Raw genomic sequence first — 24,951 nt, 5'->3', positions numbered from 1 at the left:
CTTTTTTTGAGTTCATATGAAAGATGGAGAGTCTCTTTTTTTGTGTTCTTTGAATGTTCAAATTTGTAACAGAGACAATATTAATGTTCGTCTGTTAAAAAAGAGTATTAATGCGCGGAGCAGTGGAAATGAAATAATTGATGTTTGCACGCGTGGTAAGTCCATATGAGAAAGCGTTGAATGAGTCGGAAGAGTTTAAAGAAACGAAAGAATGCTCGAAAGGCTAAGAGACTAAAGAGATAGATTTTGTGTTTGTGCATGTTTATATTCGATTTGATCGGCTCCAAACGAGCTCTAGAAAATCAGTTTTAAAATGTGTCCTAGGAGGAATTCCATTGGATGGAAGACATCACATGGGGTGCTTTCAACTAGGTCCGCACCTTTGGTATATAAAGGTCACGCCGGAATTTGCGTGGGTGTCATTTTTCATTTTTTTAACGCGCCGAAACAATCAATTGCACTGCGCGCCTAAATTGTATTTAACGATTTTAAATTGAAATATTAAACTGTGCCAACTGGCACATGCACCAGTCCACAACTCCATCCTTATCACAGACTATTTGACCAAGATTGGCATCAAGACAGTTCCTCATCCTCCCTATAGTCCAGACCTTGCTCCCTGTGAATTTTGCTTATTATGTAAGCTCAAGGAAAACCTTAGAGACTGCCATTATGAGACAACTGAGGCGGTGAAAAAGGCTATGGCAGGGAGTCATTTACACGTTCACACAAGAGGACTTTCATGAGGCCTTCCAGAAGTTGTTGGAACAGTACGAAGGTCATTAGACTTTCATGTGTGTACTATCAATGAAAGTTCCTTTATGAAAAAAGGCTAGAAACTTAGTAAAGGCACCTCGTGTGTATGTATGTATGTATGTATGTATGTATGTATGTATGTATGTATATATATATATATATATATATATTGAATGAAAGATATCGAATAAAAGTTCTATATGACTTTGTTATATCATCAGAACAATAAGGAAAAGTCAAGGGGAAAATTCAGAAAGTACTCTTTAGGTCATGGTATTTCGAACTAAATGCTTCTCATCAGAAGAGCCAGAATTATGCAAATATAAAAAAACTGGCTTAATAACATTTGAATGAGAATGAAGGAATAGAATAATATGGTAAAGTAATAATTAAAAGTAGGTACAATATATAAAGGCAAATCAGAAGGATAGTATATATGTAGGTAATAGTCAAAAAATAAAAATACTAATATATATATATATATATATACAAATTCCCGAAACAGTGTAGAACTATTATTAGTAGTGTTGGAACGATTCCTAATTTTTATACGATTCCGAGTCCGATTCCAGGAAAATATTGATTAACGATTCCGATACCAAGTACGATTCCGATTCCTAGGGAATTATTGTTTTGAAATATACCAGGTAGTTTTATACTTATGGTCGGTAGTTCCCAAATATGTTCCCTAACTTTGGAAGAGATATTTTATGTCTACACCGTCGTGTTTTGGTTTAAATAAAATTATTATATAGTAAACCAAACGGAAAAATTAGCAAAATTTATTTTAGAGAAAATTTATTTTACTTAATTGGAATACAGAAAAAAAAAACTCAAAGAAAATAGAATTTATCCTTCAGAGCAAAAAACAAATAAAATAGAATTTATATAACAGAACAAAAACAAGAAAATTAGAGAATAAATACACACGATTCATTATTTTGGTCCTCATAATTAACAGAGTTAATGAATTAAATAAAAAAAATATAGCGGAAGAGAAAGAAAATATATACTAATTAAATATAAAAAAGATAAATATTTAATTTAATAATTTATAAATGAACGTGCATAATGAAAAAAAAAAAAACAATATACCACGTGACATGGCGCCGTGGATACAAAATAACCTTTCCAAAGTTAACGACCATATATGAGAAATACCATTAATCGAAAGTTTTTGTGTTTTATACCAAAAGGTAGGTATAGCGAAAAGTTACAATTAAAGGAATTTCAAAAACGATTTTTTGTTTGGCTATTGATAGTTGTATTTGTGACGGCAGTTCTTCAGACCTCCATAATTCACAAGGAGTAGTTAACACCTATTATTTTTTCTTACTTTTTCATTGCTTTTACACGTTGTTTCTAACGTGAAGAATAAGTTTAGCCAAACTAATTTTGAAATAGGGTATATCAAAGGAACACATATAAAAATGATACCACTATAAAAAACAAATGAAATACTAGATAAAATTGAGCAAACATAATTACCAAAATTACAGAAAACGATTAAAAAAAAATTTAAAAAATTAAAAAATGGTGAAGTTTGTTGAGTGAAATGAATTATTGAAAGAAAATTAATTGAACTAATAGAAATGTTAAATAAAAAAATGTCACATTTCAATATTTTTTAATAATTAAATTCTCAGGGTTGTCGAAATTAAAAATTAAGTGATTTTTTTTATTAGACTTCTTTCGAAGCTTGTTACCTTGAAAAATACATTTAAAACCCTGTTTTTTTTTAAATAAATTGAAAATAAAACGCAATTAAAAAAATTTAATTGATAATTGAAACTTTAAAAACATATTAAACATTGAAAAATTACTTATCTCACAAATTAACGTCTAATAAAGTAGATCCAGTCTTCATACAGAAATTCGGTTATAATAAATATATCTTTCCCAAACTTAAAAATTAAATCTTTTTTTTTTTTTTAGAGAGAGAGTGCTTTAAAATCGCCGGGGAGTGCCGCCTAAAATTTTAAAGAAGTAAATTTTAGGAGTTTAGTGCCTTTCAAAGACGGTTATCATAATTTATTATCATTTAATTTCCTTTTTTTCCTCCCCCCCCACATCTTTCCACGTGGTTCAGTTGCTGTCAGTCAGCTATCTTTACCTAAGTTTTAATTTCTAGTTATGAATAGAATCAGCATTTTTGAAAATTATTTTTTTAGTTGTATATATTGTATTTACTCTTTGAAGTTAAGGAGGGTTAAAAAAATTGGTGACACCTAGATGGTGACGTAGGCAAAAAAAAAAAAAAAAAAGACACTGCGATTTCGACCCTCACTAATAAAACTGCTCTGAGTGACTAGTTGGTAATTTTTTGTTCCTTTTCTTTTTTATTTTGCTCCTCCAATTTATTTGGATGCTTCATAGTTAAATGTTTTAACATGTTGGTTGTGGTCATGTTAGATGGTTTTATTCCTCGCGATATTTTAATTTGACAGACTTTACAAATGGCTTTTAACTCATCATCTTCATCAACTTCAAAAAGTTTCCATGCAAGACTTTTTTTGGACTTTGGGCCATATTAGAAAATTCAGTTTATCTGTAAACAAATAATTTACTATTAAATTTTGGTTTAAAGCTAGTCACTTATTTGGATAATTAATTGAAAATAATCCGCTAAAAAAGACAAAAAGAAAAAAATATAAAGAGATGGGGCGGTAAATTGTACCAACCGGTAGTTAACAAAAAAAACTTATAGAATTTAATTTTTGAAACCAATGTATAAAAGTTTACATAATGAAATGCAAATATGCATTTTCTTTTGAATTTTTTTTTTTGGTTGACTGTGTTCAATTCACACATGGTTGATGCGGTTCAATATTGCTAAACTATAAGTCTTAAGTAAAATTCTATTTATAAATACTTTTTAAAATGAAATTATTTAATTAATCGTAAATATTATTTAGACATAAAAATTAATTGATTACAAAACCTTTTAAAAATATATATATTAATTTCTTTTTCGTTCGGCAAAAAACTGCGCAAAACACTTTTAATTTTCAATTTAAAATTCTAGAAAAAAGATTATATTATTCTGCTATTAATATAATCAAATTCAGGGTTTTATCTTTCTGGAGAAAAAATAAAAAAAAATAATAGATTTTATTTCAATGAAATTAAAAAAAAAACTTGACTGAATTGAATTAATTACCCTTAAATTAACGAAGGGGTTATTTAATAACTTTAGGTTTGGAAGAGATAGGTATGGGGTCGATTTTTTTTAAACTTCAAAAGAAGCCAACTACTGTCAAAACTTTGCGAAATAATACAACGTGATCAATTTCATTTTAGAGATATTTCTTTCAAAAGCCTTATTTTAAAAAAAGAAAAAAAAGTATATTGTTCTATTAAACCTTTTACTGTTTAAATAATTTGACTTTGCTCGTGTAATTTTAAGAAAATATAAGTTGAAAAAGCATTTTCATTCAGTATTAGAAGATTTGTCAGTAAAAAAAAACAATCGCCAAAAAGATAAGCGTTTTTTTATTTTTACTCGCAATGTAGAGCCCTGCATACTTCTTTTCAAGTTAACTCTTTTGTAGTTTTGATTACAATAGATCTGAATGAATGAACCTTGTAAGGGAGGGGCACTAAGCATTGCCCTGTTAATAATGAATTTCTTTGGTTTCTTTTTATAACATGCTACATTTCTCTCTTGCGGTTAGAAATATCAGGAAATTTTTTTCTTTTTTTCAACATCAGACTAAAAGAATCGTAATGAAGAAATCGGAAAATTAAGGTATTTTTTAACGATGTGATTCCGATTCCGATACCTCCCAAAATACACGATTCTTACGATTAACGATTCCGATTCCGATTAATTGTCCCACCATTAATTATTAGTTCAAGAAAATGGGTTTGTTCAGCAATTGCAGGAGTTTAAATTACTTACTGACAAAATAATTTTCTAACGGGGGACTAAAAACTAAATTTTTATAAAAATTTTATATATAAGGTTAAAAGTCTTCCAAGACTATATATATATATATATATATATATATATATATATATATATATATATAATGTATATATATATATATATATATATATATATATATATATATATAATGTATATATATATATATATATATATATATATATATAATGTATATATATATATATAGCATAAACCTGAGGAATCCTAGTGTGGATGAAACGCGGAATATTCTGTGTAGCTTAATCGCCATATATATATATATATATATATATATATATATATATATATATATATATACTTGAAAAATAATCATCCTGGTAAAATTGATTTCTCAAGTAGAACAGTTTTGCACCACTTTTATGTCCCTTTATAACGATTAAAATCAAAATATAATTGATACTAAACCTTATGTCTAGAATGGGCTTTCCAGAAGTGATATTTCTGACAAAGAGGGAAAATTGCTGCTTTCTGGGTCAGAATCTATTCTATCTATCACTTATCATTTGACTCTTAAGTAGCATTTTTTTTTCATCTCCTTACATAAAGTGGTTCTATGCCTTATCTGGAGCAATTTCCATAAAAAATTCTTTTTTTTAATATATTACATGATTTTAATTCTAGAAAATGTTTAAAGTTTCAGGCTAAATCTTAAGCGATGATAAAAAGAAATTGGAATTCATGAAATCGTATTACATTGATGCCTTAAGTCTCTGTCAAATTTCATGCAAATCTGAAATACAATAGAACTACGGGATACGGTGGTCCTAGGATATGTTTTTTTTTTCAAGTTATGCTGTGGAATACAATGTTTTTCCGGTCCCCTGATTATGGTATTTGCCCCATCTTTGATTATATACATGTGTATTATTATATATAGTGTACTATATTTTGTTATTAATTTTTAATGCCGCATCTCGGGGTTCTACTGTATTTGAATTTTTACATGGCAAGTCAGGCGCCTAAACAATCATTTAAAATACAAACAAACTGAAATCGAGTAATATTTATTAACTGATGTTTAATATTGCTAAAATTTTACTCGAATCAGAAACACCTGAATTTCACAAAGGTCTTCCACTCTCTCATTGCCCTCTTTGTATAAAACTAAGCAAAACTAAATATAGCCTACATTAACCACACTTACATCTATCATTTTTGTTCCGAAATTCATAATGATCGGTTTAGTATTTTAGGTGTACAGCATGCAAATATATAAACATATACACATACCTAACCGCAAGGCTGCTGGAAAAATAGTGAGATCGTTCTTCAGCTCCAGTAGATATCTCGCTGCTGATCCAATTTTCTACCTGTATAAGAGACAAGTACGTTCAAGGATAGAGTACTATTGCCACATCTTGACAGAAGCTGCTAGAAGCAACTTATCCTACCTTGACAGAGTTCAAAATAGACTTTGTAGCCTAGTGGGGGATTCTCTTTTCTCTTCCGTGCAACCTCTTTTCCACAGAAGAGACGTTGCGAGCCTGTCTCTACTTTATCAATATTTTCATGGCAAGTGCTCGTCTGAGCTCCGATCTATGTTCCCTCCTTGCCTGACTTTCATGAAAAACATTTGTATAGCTGAAACCACTTTCAATAATTTCCCCCACTCATTATCTGTGCCTAGACCTAAACGTAGATTCCATGAAGAAAGCTTCTTTCTTAGAACTGCACGCCTGTGAAACTCTGTTCTGTTTTCCTGCTTTCCAACTGACTACAACATGGTCATCTTCAAGTAAAACATGAATAAGTTCTTGATGAACTATCCACTTAAGTAATCCAATTTACCAAATTTCCGCTACTAATGATTATGATATTGTTCCATTGACTTCCGTACACTTATTAACCCTTATCCCCGAGTGTCCTCCGGGCCTTGCTAAGTGGTGACACCTTTGTAAAAAAAAGTATATAGGTGTGTAGTGTTGTAAGTAAATAAAGACGTAAAACAAAATCTCTTTCCAAGGCTTTATTGAATAAAATTCGCAGCTATTAAAGCAAGAGAGAAAGAACTCAGTCTTTTAAAGAAAAAGGAACACGTGCAACATAATAAAGCCTTGGAAGCAGATTACATAAAAATGGTGGAATGAGAGCATTCTATCCCTGTGGATTAAATGAACGGTTCTGTTTAAAATTCTTTGTAGGTTCCTAGATTCCACAGAAAGAGTACAGAGTTTGAAAAGATATATGTGAAGAAAGTTAGAGGTTACATTGACCGAAAATGTTGTGGAAATAGTAAATAATATAAATAGTTAATCATCTAAAAAATCTAGAAAAAAAAATCCGATAACAACACCGTTGGGCAATGCCAGGTTTGGACAGCTAGTTTTTTTATGCAGTGATGAGAATCGTTTGTTTATTTGCTTTTAGTTGAACATTCATTTAGTGTTCATAAAAGTGTATGAAATTGGCAGTTCAGTGCTTCAGGTTGAACAAATTTGGCAAGGTATTCTCTTCAGTGAGCAGTGTAATGGCGGTACAGGTTGTTTTCCTTTCAGGACAATGAATCATCTTTCCTCCATGATTCAAGGAATTCTACCTTGAAGTGTTTTTTGTCAGAACAATTATTCTATGCCTTTTTGGAGACTTTCTTCCTTTTCTTTTCTTCTTGAAAATTTCTTCTTTTTTTTTCTTAATAATATATTTTTTATTCAATTTCTTCATCCAACCGTTATCATGTTGCAGCAAATTTTTATGTTTCAGAATATGTAGTTGTTTTTACAGTTTTACCCAAAAGTGCTGGTCCTGTCCTGCATAATCCAATAATCATCACTGGTAACCTATTTTACCTGGATTTGGTTTGCTATATACTGTTACTTAAAATAAGAAAGGCCAACGTTTGCGAGATTCCAACAGAGTCCTCCACAGCTTTTATATTTGAATGGTGTCTGTTTGAAAACAATTCTATGTAAATCAACAATAATAAAGAATTATTGAAACGAGTTAAAACTGAAAAATATCACTTTGAAAATGAGTAGGTTTGCTAAGCTGATGTTGAGAAATGTCCATTGAATTATTTCTTGTTTCTTTTTCTTTTTTGTTTTCTGGTCCAAATCAGAATTTTTTCTAAATTTTTGAGATGAGAATCGAGAATTTGTAATGTTTGGATCATTCGGACTACTTTTTTCACAAGATTCTGGCAGATGTAACTTCTGACCTCCTTCAGGTTTATCTTGTTGAACTCTGCAATCTTTCTGAGGAACTTGGGAATCTGCACAGGATTTTGAACAGAATCTTTAGCATGCTCTCATTCTGTCAGCCATGACCAGATAGAAATATTAAGTAATCCACAAGGTCTTGTGGCATAAAGGATAAAGTACTAAATAAACTCTAGTTCTGGGTGACATTTCTGGAAGTTGAAGGTTCAATCATCAGTGCAGGCGATACTAAGAATACAATTGTGAATTATTTAAAATTCTACCCAATCATGGCTGATAGAATAACTCTAAATAAAAGATTCTGCTTAAAATTCTCTGCCGATTCACATGCCTCCCTGTAGCAAATTAGTTCACTATACGTTGTAGTCTCCTTAGCATATAAAGAACATACTGTGGATTTTCTACAATTACTTTTATGTAATGGCTTGAATAAAAGTTTAAAATATTAAAGTTTAAAGTATCATGTTTCAATTGTGCTCCAAACAGGAACATTCAATTTTAACGCCAGTCCCTTCTGCTTGTGCGGTCATAAACCATCACATCTCAAATGCACTTGTAATGTTGTCATTATGAACGCAGGTCCTATTCATTTGATAATGCTGAAGCTTATATAAACGATTTATATAGGCATCAGTGTATTTGCTGGGATATGATGATATAATGATGAATAGACTTATAATGTGCTGAACACCAAATGGAGGAGGTATTAATTGAAAGCATATTATGACGACACCCCCTCAAAAAAAAGAAAAGTGAGGAGTAAATGCCTGGGAGGATAATGTCAGACCAACAGAACAGATAGTACACTAAACCCTCTTCCAAAAACAGGAGAAGATAATCATAAAAGGATAGTATCATGAGTAACCAACATATACTGCACTTCAATTTCTTATTCTCTATCAGTGGAGGAGAAATCCTTCACGACTGAGACAATTTTTATTTTTGTTCCTTTTCTCCACGTTAAAAAACGACCCTGGTGTCTAACTCTGTCCCGTGGGGAGGCATTGTAAATAGGAACATATACTACCTCTCTCATTCCTGCACCATAAAAGGAGAAGGTAATACCTGTGGGTATTATATTATGGAAGCAATAGATATCAAACTACCTTACACCTCATCCCCACCTCCATACTTCCTCAAAAAAAAGAAAGGAGAAGGTAGTCCCTGGGAAGATGTTTTATGACACTAGAACAAATACTGATTACTGCCTCCGTCAAAGGAGGATTTAATACCTGAAAGTATTACGGTAATTCCTGAAAAAATGGTCTTATGAAAATAGAACCGATACTTCCCATTAAAAGATAATAAGACAATTGATTAAATCGTTTTATTTTTTTATTTATTTTATTTTTATTTATTTAAAAATGTCTATAAAATATCATTTTATGGTTGCTTCGCTTTTTTGGCTTCAAACACAGCCCTTTTTATTGGGGGGAGGGAGGTCATTGCTTATTATGGTCCAGAGGCCACTTGAAGATAAGAGTTAATAGATGTCACGTGTCCAGTGAAATGATACTGTAATGATTGGTAATGGTGGAACTTAGATAGGATTTAATTAAGATGGCAGTTCACCAAGAACTTGTTTACATTAGATTTGAAAACGACTATGTTATAGTTAGCTAGAAAACAGCCACTTGGTATTCTGTTCCACAGTAAATATAGGAAAGTAACTTTGCTCATAGAATCTTTGTTTGCTCCTCATTATGTAGCGATTAAACTTAGATTGTTGTATTGTGGTGTGCTTCCTGACTTTGCTAGAATGATGATACACGAGTCATTGAGTTCTTTCCTCCTCCTCCTCCTCCTCCTCCTCCTCCTCCTCTGCCAAGAGGAAGGTGTTATGGGGGGTTCATAGGATTTTCTAAGTTCACACTTTCTTATTACATTCACATAAACGTTACTTTTTGGGGTTTGGGAAATTTTCATTGGTTGCAAATAATTTACTTCAAGCGTTCCTGTGAAAACTTCCTTGGTTTGGGGAGTTGCTGCAGTTTCATTAGAATAAATGAAATTTAATATTCCAGCTGGAATAGTAAAAATGGTTTATTTATAAAAAAAATGTGGAAACGAAATAATATTAATGAAAATAGTTTTTGTAATTCCTTCATTTTTTTTTTTTGTTCTTTGCAGTTACATATCTCTTGGCCTGCTTAGTTGATTTCTTTACAAATCATCCTGATTATATAAGGTAAGTAAATTCTGCTTTCAACATAAGAATGTATTGTTTTCTTATGCACACTGACTCACCAGTTCTCATGATATCACTAAAGCCAATTGGAGGGTCAGAGTTAATCCCTGATGAACTTAGCATCCAAAAAATTAAAATTTGCACAAGAATAAAGATGTTTGGTTGTTGTTAGGCTTTAACACACTGACAGTTGATCGGTTTCTATCTATAAAAAAACTAGCTATTCTAAATGAAATATTGATTTTGTAGGAAGAAATGTACTTATAACAAGAACCAAGATGCAGTCAAACTTTATTATATATGTTAGTTGTGATACTCGATTGGGCAAAAACAAGCGCTTGTAAACAAAGAAAGTTTTTGGAGAAAATGGAATGTCGTTCTCTGAATAACCAAGTCAACATGAGATTAAATTAATAGCTCTAGTCGTACATTATTGAGCTACAACGTAAACATTTTTGTCAACTAAAAGAAACTTATATATATATATATATATATATATAAATCTCCGAAACAATGTTTCATAGTAAACAATTGATGATCCCTGAAATAATAATAGGACTAATGGGGATTCTTGAAATCAAATTAGAAGAGTAATTGATATACTTGCAAAATCATTTTTCAATGAAGGACTAAAATAATAATAAAAAAAATTTGTATATAGTTTTAAAGGTTGAAAAACTCCCAATACAATAAATAAATATATATATATATATATATATATATATATATATATATATATATATATATATATATAACTTGTTAACAATTGCACGTATACATTATATATATATATATATATATATATATATATATATATATATATATATATATAATGTATACGTGCAATTGTTAACAAGTTAACTTTGTTATGAATTTCAATTAGGTGAAATTATTTTCTAGAAAAAATTCGATCGAATCATATTTTATTTTTCTTAAGAACATATTGCCATGATCCACAAAAAGAACTGGCTATTCTGAATGAAATATCGATTTTTTTTTAGGAAGAAACGGATTAATAAGAAGAATCGAGAATCAGACTTTATTTCATATATTAATTGTGATAGTGTTACTGCTATGCGTCACAGCTATTCATCTGCAGTGGATGAATGTGTACTTGACTATGGTGTGCCTTGCTCCTAGGAAGTTACTCCTCTCAGTCAGCACCTCCATCGTACTTAAAGAGTAAGGATCAGGGTTATCCCTGATGGACTTGGCATGCTTAAAACTAAAAGTTGCACAGGAATGAAGGTATATGATTGTCATAATTGATCGGTTTTCCATAGTTTCACAAACTGAAGCGTGAAGGTCTGCAAAAGCTTGAAGAAGCTAATCAACATTGCTGGTGGATTTTTCAGAAATGTTACACATTGGCAAATCAAATTATTGAGAATTTTCTCTCACTTCTATTTATACGGTATAATAAAATTTATACACCGATTCCGGTTAGATCACTGAAGTTAAGTGGTGTTGAGACTTGTCAGTACTAAAGTGGTGACTGTTTGGGAATACCAGGTGCTGTATGTGCTCTTCGTTTATCCTGGCATTGTTTCCAGTTGTCCTGGACTTCTTGCCACTGAAATTAAAAACTGCCGATTTAAGAGAGGAGTGATTGGGGATTATGTAATCCTTGCTTCACAATTACACATGCAGTTACACTTACAGATGGTATCCATTGTCTCTTGGGACTGAATTGAAGCCATAATATGGCAAGACGGTGGCACTTCCTTTAAAAGATTTAACATTATCAAACTCATAAGTTTGTGAATTTAATATTTTTTATTAACTATCTGTACAGTATATAATCACATTGATACATAGGTTATCAAAGTTAAATACTGTTAATCTCAGTCGCACCGGATAGATGGTCATCAGCTTTAAAAATTCAGAATTGACCTATCTCTGGCTAGGTTTTTATTCAATCATCATTTTATCAAATTAAACCTTTTCACTTACTCTCATATTTTCCTTGACCTTGGTATTTAACTTTTTCTCACCACGAAAGGATGTGACACAAGGTCGAAAGTTGGGATAATTGAGCCAGCACCCCTAAAGGAAGAACACTGAGGTCTTGCAAAAATATGTCTTAGTAGCCTCGTCAGCATTCCTCAGTGACAGCACCTCAGACAACAAACAATAAACTTGCTCCCTTCCCTGAAAGCCAGGGGGTAAGATCTGAAACGGTGGACCTCCTAAGGCTACTCAGAACATTTGCCTCAGTCTGGCAGCTAAAAGAGCACCAAAATGACCTAGTTTCTGTTAGACTGATTGTTGAGGTTCTGGCCACGACAGGTGTGCCATTCACTTGTGGCTTTCATTGGCACCTGATTCTACTACACCAACTGTTCTACATCTACTAACGAAAGTGCGTTCAGTCATTCTTTCAACATAACCAATGAAGTTTCCTATTCTGCACACATCTCTCTGATCTAAGTCTTCATTTTTTTAAATCTATAATATAAAGGGTTGGTGTCTGTATATATGTATGTTTGTATGTCTAGCTAAAACCAAAAAATGACAAAGCAAATACCCACAAAGTTGATATTTTCTTGAGTGGAGTTGCCCTGGATTAATAATATCTAAAACTTAGTGTGGGAGTTGAACACTCTCAGCCTAACTCGATTATCGCCCTTTAACTCAGAAGAGCGACCTAGCTACGTCACTTCCTGTTTCTCTTAATTCACTCTCTTTTCTGCGGAACGCTCAAACAATCAAGATGTGACGAACCACCGCTCCGGTGGGAACTATGAGCTACCACCACATTCCTGACTAGACAGTCACCGCAAGTAACGTTACTTATCTCTCAACGAACTCTTATTCTTCCTATCACTTCCTATATCTCTTTCCTGTATATATTTATGCAAATAAATTGCATTTGTTTCGTTGATATATAACGGTATATTTTCGTCTTCATTATGCGACCTTTCGCCTTTTCAATTTCTCTACCATTAAATACAACCATTTCACCATTATACACATGGGGACGGGATCGTCTAAAACACGGCAGACCGTCCTGTCCCCAACAGATTATTCATTCTTAAACCCTAAACTGATTCAAATTTCATCCGAAGGAGGGGGGTAATTTTTCCAGGCAGATTATGTACTAACTAAATGGAAGTAACTGATTTTTTAATCAAGGAGTTAATCTCCCTTTTGCCGACTCATAGGAATCTATAATGAGTAATCAATTAGGATTTAAGGACTCCAGCAGATGGGTGAACCAAGTGGAACAGTTTTTGGTTGACACCGGTTGACCTTGCCTTTCACACATGCATGTCATTCTGTAAATAACCGAGTTATTCTGTTCTTCAGCAGCAAAATTTATTTTCTAATGCAGGGTGCATTTTTTTTATTTATCAAATTGCTGGTGTCCTTAAACTCTAATTGATCCATAATGAGTTGTATGTGCATATATATATGTCAAAAAAGAGAAATGAGTTAGATAGAGAGGGAAACCATGGAAGAGAGAGAGAGAGAGAGACAGAGAGAGGTTTTAATAGAAATATATTATACTTTTGTGTCAGGCAACGTTGGGTAATCCTGCTAGTTTATTATATAAAGGACGTTTGTCTGTGTGTTTGTATGTTCAGCTAAAACTTAAAAAGTACACAACAAAACCCTACAAAATTGGTATTACTTTAATCAGTGTAACATACAAAAGTAACATTACAATCATCATCAATTTTTGCTTTTTTCGTTTTTGTTTCTTTCTGTTAAGAGAGAGGTGCAGTTGGGGGAAATGGTGCGTTCAGAAAGTAACGTGACTGAGAATTTGAAAAGTAATAAATATGTTACATTTTTTAAAACGCATTTTTTTTTTATTCATTACTTCGGGCAATGCCAGAGAGCCTTGCTAGTTGGTTATAAATAAGCTATGGTGAATGTGTGCATCCTGTTAGGAGAAGGCGATACAATTCATCCCCCATTGCATTTTTAAATATTAACACCGGAAGCAGGATAGGTACTTTGAATTCTGGAAACATATACCCTTTGGAAAAGACATTTGTTCCGGTTTTTATACAAACTAAGCTGTTTAGCAAATTGGTAGTTTGAATTTTATTCTCTTCTCTTACCAGTCCTTTAACACTATACGAGCTGTATTCATAAATGCATAAGACACTAGAATATGTAACATATATTAGAAGATAATTACAACACTGGTAACACTTAGATTTGTGCATTGCATAAAATACATCATCAAACCATGTATGGAATACTGTTGTCATATTTGAGTTAAGAAATCTCCATCCCATTTGAGGGTTCTTAATAAGGTGCAAAAACATATCTGTAATTTGATTGCCCCCATCCTTTCTTCTTCTCTGCAACCTCTCTCTCTTTCACAGACGTGATGTTGCTAGTCCCAGTCTTTTCAACAGATACTATTATGGGATGTAATTTGGACTACTATTTTGATCTTGGGTGTTACTTTATTTACCCCCCCTCTCTCTAGATGGTTAGACACAAGGTCATGTGTGGATTTGATGACAATGTTTCTGTGGAGCAAACTGGATTTAAACTTAGTGCTCCCAAATTTTCAGTTAGTGTCGTTAACAACTTAACCACTGTCATCCCAATCTTGGATGTTATTCTCACAACAATGTAACCTCTAACCTTTTTCAGTTGCATCTTGTCAAACTCGGGGATCCATACAGAATTCCAAACTGAACTATTTATTTAACTCACAGGTACATTGTTCTCATTCTGTCAACCATAACCTGGTAGAAGTAAGTCAATTTTGATTGTAAGGTCGAAATTTCATAAAAATTTCTTAGTTCGATGTGATGCTCCTGAGAAAGCTTGAAGATTATATCAGATGAAATATTGTGAAAATAATATAAAAAATGAAAATATTAATCTGAATAATCCAAATACTCATTCCTCATAAAAAAAAAAAAATTTGAAACACACATATCACAATAAAAATTATTCATATTATTTGATTTTTTTGGACTACTATTCTCATGTTGAGTATTATGTTCACATTTCGATCGATGTAACCTCCAACCTTCTTCAGGTGTATCTTGTCAAACTCTAGAATATTTCTGTCTAACTCGGGAATTTTTCTATCAATCTCAGGAATCTGTATTGAATTTTGGATAGAACCTTTTTAATCTACGAGGGTAGCATGCTCTCATTCTGTTAGCCATGACTGGATAGAAGTCCTAAGTAATCTGCAAATCTGCAATTGCATTCTTAGTATTGTCTGCACTGAGGATTGAACCTTCAACTTTCAGAAGAGTGTCACTTACAACCGAATTTTATCAAGCACTTTATCTTAAACAATGAAAGAAAAAGAAAAATTTATTTGAACACTTCTAAAGATTAAAAACAACTTAAAAACATTCTTTTAATTATTACTAGCATGCCACCTGGCGTTGCCCAGTCGTAAAATATGCTTAAATTTGAAATTGTAATTGATGCAGATTTCATATTTATTATTATAAAGCTAATTCTCTATTGATTATTATATTGTTCCCAATATATAGCAGTGATTTCAAAAGTTTAAAAAATAGAAGAAAAAATATGAATTGGGTGCTATCAGCTAGAATCGAAACCAGAAAAAATATAGCTCTTTAACGTTATTCCTTACCATCTAAGCTAATTCCATATACGTATCAAAACTTCAAAAATAATGGCGTTAAACATATAAATGCATATTTGCATATGGGTAGAAGATGTGTTTAGCCAAATTACGCCAGGCAAGTCTCAATTTTTCTATTTTGATCTTTTAACAGTTATTTTGACCGGCTAAAAAAAAAACAAATGAAATTTTTTTTCACGTGTTCGAATCTCCTACATATCAAGTTTCAAGTCTGTGGATTAAAAATTGATAGAAGAGTTCGATAGAGACCTTCCACACTCATAGACATTTTTATAACTATATGAAATCTATATGAAAGGATATTGAGGCTTTTTACTATATATTACTCTCTCCAACTTTATTAATCCAACTATTCTAATATTTCTTAATGTCTTTGGTAACATTGAAGGAAAGCGTGACTTGCTTTTTCATCTAATGTAGACAATGTGTTCGTACATGCTATAAACATGTAAATTAAATAAGCAAAATAATATGATGTATTCTTTTATATATTATCCATAAAGATAAGTAAAAAGATTTATTATTTTTAATTATGTTGCAGGTTATGAATTTTCAAAAGAACACAAAGTGAAACAGATACAAGATTTCTTAGCTAAGGATTCGTAATTTGTATTATTCAGAATACTGTTCTCATCTTGAGTATTATCACAACGATTTAATCAATGTTACTTCCGGCCCTTTTCAGGTGCATCTCGTGGAACTCTGAAAGGATCCATGCTGTAGTTGATAAAGTATTTAGTAAAATTTAATATTTGGTTAGACCCTTCTCGAGGGTGATGGTTCAATCCTCATTGTGGGCGATGCTTAAAATTGAATTGTGAATTATTTAGGACTTCTACTCGGTCATAGTTGATTGAACGAGAACATGCTACACGTATGTATAAGGTCCAATATTAGCTACAGTTGTAATACTTGACAGGATTTCGTCCATGCTTTAAATAGAATCTTAACTGCATTTGATGGTTAGTATTATCTCCCTTGTATTGAGATATTAGAGTTCTATTCCTTTGTGATATTTTTTAGAGTGATCTCCCTTGTTTGTTGTTGTTATTGGCTGGGAAAACAAAGGTGGCGGTTTGGACAAACGGATGTGTGTCTATGATGGGATTTATGTGATAATTAAACTAACATTGGCAGCAAAAGCTTCTTTCGTGTGATGAGAAATTATCTTGTTCAGAAAACGTTGAAACACATCCAAAAGAAAGATGGCTTCTCTTACAAAACACTCACATATTTTGATAAATGAAGAAGCATTGGAAACAAGATACTGACATATGGTTTATATTTACAGATTTATCTAAAGAGAAATAGGGCTCAACAGTATTTTTGTCACTATCACTAAGTATGAGAATTTATTCATTTATTCAATAAGAGTATACATCAATTTGGGTGTAGGGTAAGTGAGAACTCTGTATACCATGATATTTCAAAGCTTAATGCTTTTTATTTCACTCTTAATGTAACTATTGCTACACGTCGCACTCCTATTATGTTACCTAGCATTTTCTCTCCTCTTCTGATGAGAAGCATTAGGCTTGGAAATACCATGCTAAAAAGAGTTATCAGTTACCCTACACCCCAATTGATATATACCCTTATTGAATAAATGAATAAATATATATATATATATATATATATATAGTCATTTTCTGTCTTTACTGATTTCTATATTAGCTCCAAAACAATTTGTTGAGCTTTACATTATCTCCTCTTAAAGAATTGATCTTATTTTCTTCCCTTAAATACCCTCATTTATATATATATATATATAATATATATATATATATATATATATATATATATATATATATATATATATATATATATAAAGAAAACGACAAAATAAGAATATGTACTAATGTATACAGATTTATTCATTTAATCAATAAGGATGATACATCAATTAGGAGCATAGAGTAAGTAAAACTCTTTATACCATGGTATTTCGAAGCCTAATGCTTCTCACCAGTAGAGAAGAAAAGAAGCTAAGTAACATATTAGGGATGCGACGTCGAATGGTAATATATTGAAAGTGTTGGGGGGGGGGGATGAAAGAACTACAGTGATCAATAGGCTTTCAATATATTACCATTCTCCTGTTATTTCGCCCCAAGTGTTGCTAGTGCTAGACGTCGCATCCCTAGTATGTTAGCTTCTTTCCTCTTTTGGTGAGAAGCATTGAGCTTTGAAATACCATGGTATAAAAGTTTTACTTATCCTACACCCCTAATTGATGTATCATCCTTATTGAATAAATTAATAAATCTATCTATATTAGTCTAAATTTTTATATTGTCATTTTCTTATTTTCTTGATAATTTATATTAGCTCCAAAGCAATTTGTTGGGCTTTGCATTATCCTGATAAGTCTTCTCTTCAAAACAGAAACATATATATATATATATATATATATATATATATATATATATATGGTGTCCCAAAATGATTTGGCACATTTATAAGTAAAAAAAAATTAAATAAACTATTTCTTAAATGTACATAGAATGGTATTTTATATTAATTAGGTTAAAATTCATTTATATCTGTATTTATGTATGTTTCTAAATTTTAGAATACCCTTATGAATTTGATTTCTTTGCATGGTGATAGTGGTTGGCTCGCAAAACATCTAATTGAAAATCAAGCTTGTGCCAATGCATATAAAATGGACTGCATTAAAATATTGCCCCGGGCTGACTCTCAAAATACATATAAAATATTGTATATATATTTTACACAAATTCTCATTTGTCCCCCCCCCTTTTTTTTTTACTCGTATAATCCTGAGTATTTGCTCTTGCATGACAATTTAATCATTTTTTTCCCCATCTCTTGATATACCAACAATTAACTCCTGATGAGTTTGTTGGCGAAAGGAGCCCCTACAGTTTTCCGTGTATTATTTTTAAAGCGCTGTATACTTTTTGTATTGTTAAAAGGTTATATATAATTTTTTTTTTCTTGAGAAATTTTGCAGAACGTGCCACAGTAACTTGTTATGAAGCATCTTCCTTCCAAATGCCAATTCATCTTGCAAAATGTTTTGGATTAGCACAGGGCAAGGAAATGAAAAATAAATGTGAATAAACAATATGAAACGTGAAAAGAAATTAATGATGTTTAAATGAGACAACATTAACTCGGCGATGGCTTTAATGAGCTGTGTCCGTCTTCAGTATTTTTTTTTAATCAGACATGTAGACCAATAACACAGGCAGAACTTTTGAAAAAAGAAATGTTCTTTTTTGTCCGTTATATATTTTTGTGCACAGCCCATGGGAAAGTATACCCGATTCTTTTAGTTGTTTTTATTTAGTTTTACTTTTCTTTTTTTTTCTTTGTTTTTTTTTTTTTTTAGCTTATAAATCAAGTATACAAAAAAGTCAAGAAAAAATGTCTCCCATAAAACGGCTTGTTAGCTTAATTGTTGTGTGTTAGCTGCAAGCAGACCCCTTCTCTCAATCATCCTTTTTTTTGTGTGCCAATTTCATTGACATTTAATCCCTTGAGGATTCGTTTTTCTTTCTCTGGCAAAAATGTTTCATTCAATCCTCCAAATATATTTTTCAACCCATTCCCTAAAATAGCGTTATACTCTTATTCCCTTCTAGTATTTTTATTCATTAAAAAGAGAAGGTACTTCTGCACTTTAGATTTCTTTAGTTTTCAGTTTTGGGAGAGTTTGAGTCGGAGCAAGGGGAGACAATTGAGAAATTTGCGGAATTTGTTAAGCAGACATTTTTCGTAATAAATTAAGATTTTCAAATAAATTAAAACAATAAGCAGTTTTCAGATAAATTTAGATTTATAAATAATCTGAAATAATCACTCGTGGAAAAATGTAAAAAAAACCCAAAAAACTTTAGATTTGATCTAGTATTTGCATTGGTCTGTCATGCTTAAGTTTAAAATAGTATTTACCTGTGTTTGTTATGCTTAATTTGGAAATAACAATTGTCGAGCAGTCTTGCTTGATTTTGAAATGCCACTTTGTTGGTCTGTCACACTTGTGTTTAATATAACATTTTCGTCAGTCTGTCATGCTTAATTTTGCCGATTGAATGGATGCATGTTAAGAATGAATCCAGTCGTTTTCATTTTTTTTAGTAGATTATTATTTTAAAATTACTTTTGAATTAAGATAAGATTTAGACAATCAGTTATTTCAATCCAAGAAGAATTACAGATAAGGCAAGGCAATTAACCGTGCACAAGGTTAATAACTTTGCAGATAACATAATAGAAAACTTGAATGTTATCATAATACATAACTGATATCATAGAAAACTAAAGTTTCAATCTTGAACTTCGATAATGACCAGATAAAGAACTAAATCCTAGGTGAATTCATTCCTTAATGATGCCTGGTTCTGATTTGGCTAAATTATAAATAGCTGCTTTTATTGCATTCGGTCTGTTTAACCTTTTCTCTTTTGTTTTCTTGCCATAAATTATGCCTGCTTTTTATTTTAGTACTAACGAGACTAGTTACCTATTTGCCCAAGAAAATTGAAGAACCACCCCATATAAGTTTTTTATAAGCACCTTTTTAAAAATTTTTGTGAATCTACCACACCTGGGCTGGTGTATTTACTAGTCTCTCCCTCTTAGACAGGTGCTAAAAAAAGTGTCTCAAATCTAATAGGTCCCACACTATCAGCCAAGCTCCAACTTCTGTCCCATCACTGCAATGTGCATCTCTATGCTTGTTTTACAAATACTTTGATGGAATGTGCTCTGAAGAACTGATAACACTTGTACCCCTCTCTACGTACATACTCCCGACTAACTCACAAGCAACAAAATCTCACCTCTTGACTGTTGAGATCTCTAGATGCCGAAAAGCTTTCTACTTTAATAGTTTCTTTCCTCAGACTGCTAGATTTTGGAATTCCCTCCTTGTTTCCTGCTTCCCAGCCTGTACTTACTTGCAGAAATTTAAATGTAATGTGAACAGACGTCCTGCTGCTTGTTGCTTAACTCTCCACAATCCCTTGTTAGACAAGATTCCAAGTAATAGCCTCCTATATTCCAAGTCGCAATATGTCTTCTTTGGAGGTGAAAAAAAAAGAAGAAATTATTTATTTATTGACTATGAAATGTATAATTACTAGGGCTGTGACAACAGCATATTCTTTTCATTCTTTTGACTCTCGAGTATATATCCGACACAGTCAGACACAGTTAATCAACTGAGAACCACATCACTCTATATAAAAACATGTAAGATATCAATGGATACAAACTCGAGAGTCAAAACAATGAAAAAAATATGCTGTTGTCCTAGTCCTGATTATTACTAATTAACATAATCAACTTGTTTAGTGTGACTTGAATTTATTTCATGTTTTTTCTGTTTTGGTGTATAAATTTTTTTTTTGGGGGGGAGGGGGGACTATGTTCACGATTATGAGGACCAAATTTCTACAAAGCTTTTTATTTTATTAATGAGTCATGCTTACCAAGTCTAAAAGCTGCTCAAGTATAAGGGTTGATTAGATGGATTGCTAGTTGAATGATGAAGAATGTTATTGGAGGATTGAAAAGAGTAAAAAGAGTGTAAAAAAAATAAAAAAATGACTGGTTGACTTACCTCAAATTTCTGGATAAGTTTTTATAGAATGTAAGGTCGGGTTGCAGGCAAAAAAGAAAAGCAAAATGGCAGCATTTGTGGGTCTCATGAAGTAACATGAAATCTTGTCACTCATATGCCAAAATGGTGGTGCCGGCTCGGATAAAAGCCTGTTTTTAGAAAAGGAATTTTATTTCCAGTTTTGTAAAGTTGGACTACTATGTGTGTATGCAGAGGAGTGAGGCGTCACACTTCAATACTGTGCATGCACATATTGTGATTTAAACAAAAACCACACAACGTGAAAAAAATTTATTATTTATTTATTTATGAGGACGGTTTATAACAAAAATCTGTTAATATTGGATTTGACCATGTTCATGTTGTCGCCTCTTGGGAAACAGTCCTGTTGTAATGTGTTTCATAGACAGAAAGCCCTTGGAAAGAAACTGTTTATGGAAATTCTACCTGATATCAGACAACTGGAGAAAAGTTTTTTTTCATTATGATAATAAGACAAATTCTTGTGACTGTTTTAACAAGAATGAAATCAGAGATTAGAGCACAGTCGAGCCTTGGGGTTTGATAGGCTTCATTTAAGTTTATCAAAACATATAGAGACTATGAAGCAACGCTAAGTGAATTACCATTTTGGTACTTGTGCAGAATTTGAACTAGACATCACTGGCCGTTCGGCTTTGCTCGGAACATGACGTCAACCGTTGGCTTTCAAAGCATAACAATCACTACTCAAGGAAAATATTGAAGAAAAATTTTAAATATAATAAAATCACCAGAAATATAAAATATATATATACTATCAAAAGTACCCGTCATTGACTGGATTCAAAAACACCCTACAGAAAATAGACTCTGATTTATGAAAGTGTGATAGGTTATGAAAAGAGAGGGTTGTAAAGAGATAGCTTCGAATTTGGGGGTAGCAAAACCAAAACAAAATATGATGGAAGTAAAAATAAAATGGGTAAACCCCATAATTTATTATACCATGCCTGTTCACACTGAAACACTTATCACAATATTCCGTGGATCTATATTAAAAAACCTTGTTAAACTTTGTGACATATTTCCATTCTATTGGAGGTCAGGTGCGAACGAACATCCCATAATTTTATTATACCATATTTCTTCAAACTGAAACATAATTATCAAAGTATACTTACGCAGATATGAAAATTCTTTATTAAAGTGTGTGCCTATTTCCATTCTATGGAGGCCAGGCACGAACGCAGACCCCACAATTATATTATACCATCCCTATTTAAGTTAAAACATACTTATCAAAGTATTCTTATATACATCTATATCAAAAACACTTGTAAACGTTTTTTTTTAATTTTAAAATTTTTTATTTCCATACTTTGTGGACCAGGCGCGAATGCAGACCCCACAATTTTAATGAACCACCGTTCTGCCAGATCAAACATACCCATTCCTGTGTCTCGATACATCTTCTATCATTATATGTAATTAGTTTTTTAAAATAGTCAACCATATAGGAGCCTATTCGTGACCAGACACACACACACACACATTCAGCTTTATATTATCTCTCTCTCTCTCTCTCTCTCTCTCTCTCTCTATATATATATATATATATATATATATATATATATAATGGAAATAAAAAAAGAAACAATGACCCATCGTAACAATTTCTGTTTTATTCTTGTAACAAATTTTTTATGTGAAAATAATAAACAAGTTGTATTTTCAACCAATTCTTTTGTCAAACAAAATTAATGATCAATCTTTTTGTGTTTTTCATATTTTTTCAATTTGTTTATTTTCCTAATATTACGTTGTGATTTGGCTTTCAAGCACACTTGATGCGTATTTTATTTTATTCAAATTAAATCAATGTGTCTATATGGAATTCATACCCTTGACGTTATTCTCGCGTTGCATTATTCCAACATTTCAAAATATAACCGCTGAGATACAACACGCGGCTCTTTACAACATGGAGAGAAAGAAGAAAAGATTAAAAAAAAGAAAGAAAACAACATACTGAAGCTCTGAAATATATTTGTTATAAATTTCAAACAAGTAAAATATTTGTTTATTTTCTTAATATTACGTTGTGATTTCGCTTTCAAGCGCATTAGATGCGTATTTTATTTTATTCAAATTAAATCAACGTTTTTATATGGAATCTACAGCCTTGATGAAATTTTTTATGTATTACTTTTTTTTACATTTGTTTCTTTATTTTTGTAACTAACGTAAAGAAAACTGTTTTTTTTTTGTTATTTTCTTTTCTTTTCTTTAACATTTTTTTTTTGTTGTTATTTTCTTTTCTTTAACATTTTTTTTTTCTTGAAGGTGGGGCTGGGCAACCGTTTTTTTTTTTAATTATTATTTTTAATTAAATTAAGACAGCTGAGATATTCTCTTCGTATTAGGTAGACTTTTCTACAGTCGCATCAGACATTGTTAAAGTGGGGTGAGAAGAGACATCAGATGTGGAAGAAATTTTGCCAACTGGGTAGCTTTCCGATATATGGTTTAAGATGGAGACAAAATAATCATTACCAAATTTCTTTCTCCTCATAAACCCTCTTGGGTTGAAGATAATCATCTTTTATGAAGTTGTTTGGAACCATCGTTTGAGGGTATGTTGTTTACTTATTTTATTGATTTTCTTCTTCCAATATTTTCCCTAAAGATCGTTTGCTCCTTTGCCACTCATTGATTGTCTGATCGACATCTTACGTCAGATTACAGTCAAACCCGAGTGCATGACGTCATGTTCCGAACAAAGCCGAGTGGATGATTAGTTATGTCTGGTTCAAATTCTGCACAAGTACCACCATTTTTATTAAAACCTGCATTGGATTTGTTATCGGGTAAGGTGATTTACTCATCTTAGGAATAATGGACTTACCTAGAGACTGTATGCATTTTTAGATCTATTATGTTATTGGGCAGCGATTCGTGGCAGTTATGGCCCCAGAATCATGACATGTACTTCTGTAATATACTTTTTCGAATACACTTTTTTTAACTATACCACTGTCTTTGTCTTTATTATGATTGGTGTTTCAACAAGGACACAAAAACTTGTGCAGCTTTGGCAACTGCAGATATAGAATAATTTAGGTTGTTTACAATATTACATCGAATATCCAGCAATGGATTTCAAAATCTTGATTTGATGTTCAAGAATACCAAAAATTTGTTAAAAGAAAAAGAAAAAAGAAAAGTAAATTTCGGATAAATCAGCATTGTACAACTTTGTTGACCGACTTGATTCGGTTGTTAGTATCCTTGTAGGAGAAACCATATTTAGGTTGCCAACATCTTTAAATGAAAATGGTACCATGGAAACAACTGAATTCGAACATGGACCACCCAGATCTTCAGTTTGCGCCATTATACATTTAACCACCGTTATCTTCAAGAAATTTATTGACACGTGAATAAATAAACTTTGGCTAACAAAATTACCCAACCAAGTACATCACCATTAATTCTAATCTCTTGTTGATAAAGAGAAACCAAAAAGCACAAGACAAGATTGTTTGCAAAATATGTACATATGCTAGACATTTTAGCCTGTTAAAAACAAGCAAAAGTTATAGCCCGTTGGTATAGATTGAGTGGCTGTATATCAAATTAATGGTTAAATTTGTGCTCATTTTTGCATTAAATACTAATCCCTATTAATCCTTATCTGTGCATCATATACAGATACTATAATATTTAATTTGA

The 24,951-nt window shown here is 31.7% G+C and overlaps 1 protein-coding gene across 3 annotated transcripts in view; it reads left to right on the top strand.

The window, feature by feature from the left end:
• The window catches only part of LOC145283543 (cytosolic purine 5'-nucleotidase-like), a 1,063,943-nt gene that overhangs the window by 956,057 nt on the left and 82,935 nt on the right, over positions 1–24,951 (top strand). For all 3 annotated transcript variants that reach the window (XM_080132414.1, XM_080132415.1, XM_080132416.1), the window contains exon 7: positions 9,988–10,045. In XM_080132414.1, the coding sequence (XP_079988540.1) occupies positions 9,988–10,045 (58 nt within the window). The remainder of the gene's footprint in view (positions 1–9,987; positions 10,046–24,951) is intronic.

Source organism: Euprymna scolopes, chromosome 8, assembly GCF_053919585.1.
Source record: "Euprymna scolopes isolate OS-2025 chromosome 8, ASM5391958v1, whole genome shotgun sequence".
Lineage (NCBI taxonomy): Eukaryota > Metazoa > Mollusca > Cephalopoda > Sepiida > Sepiolidae > Euprymna > Euprymna scolopes.
This window is presented reverse-complemented; position numbering and strand designations above follow the sequence as displayed.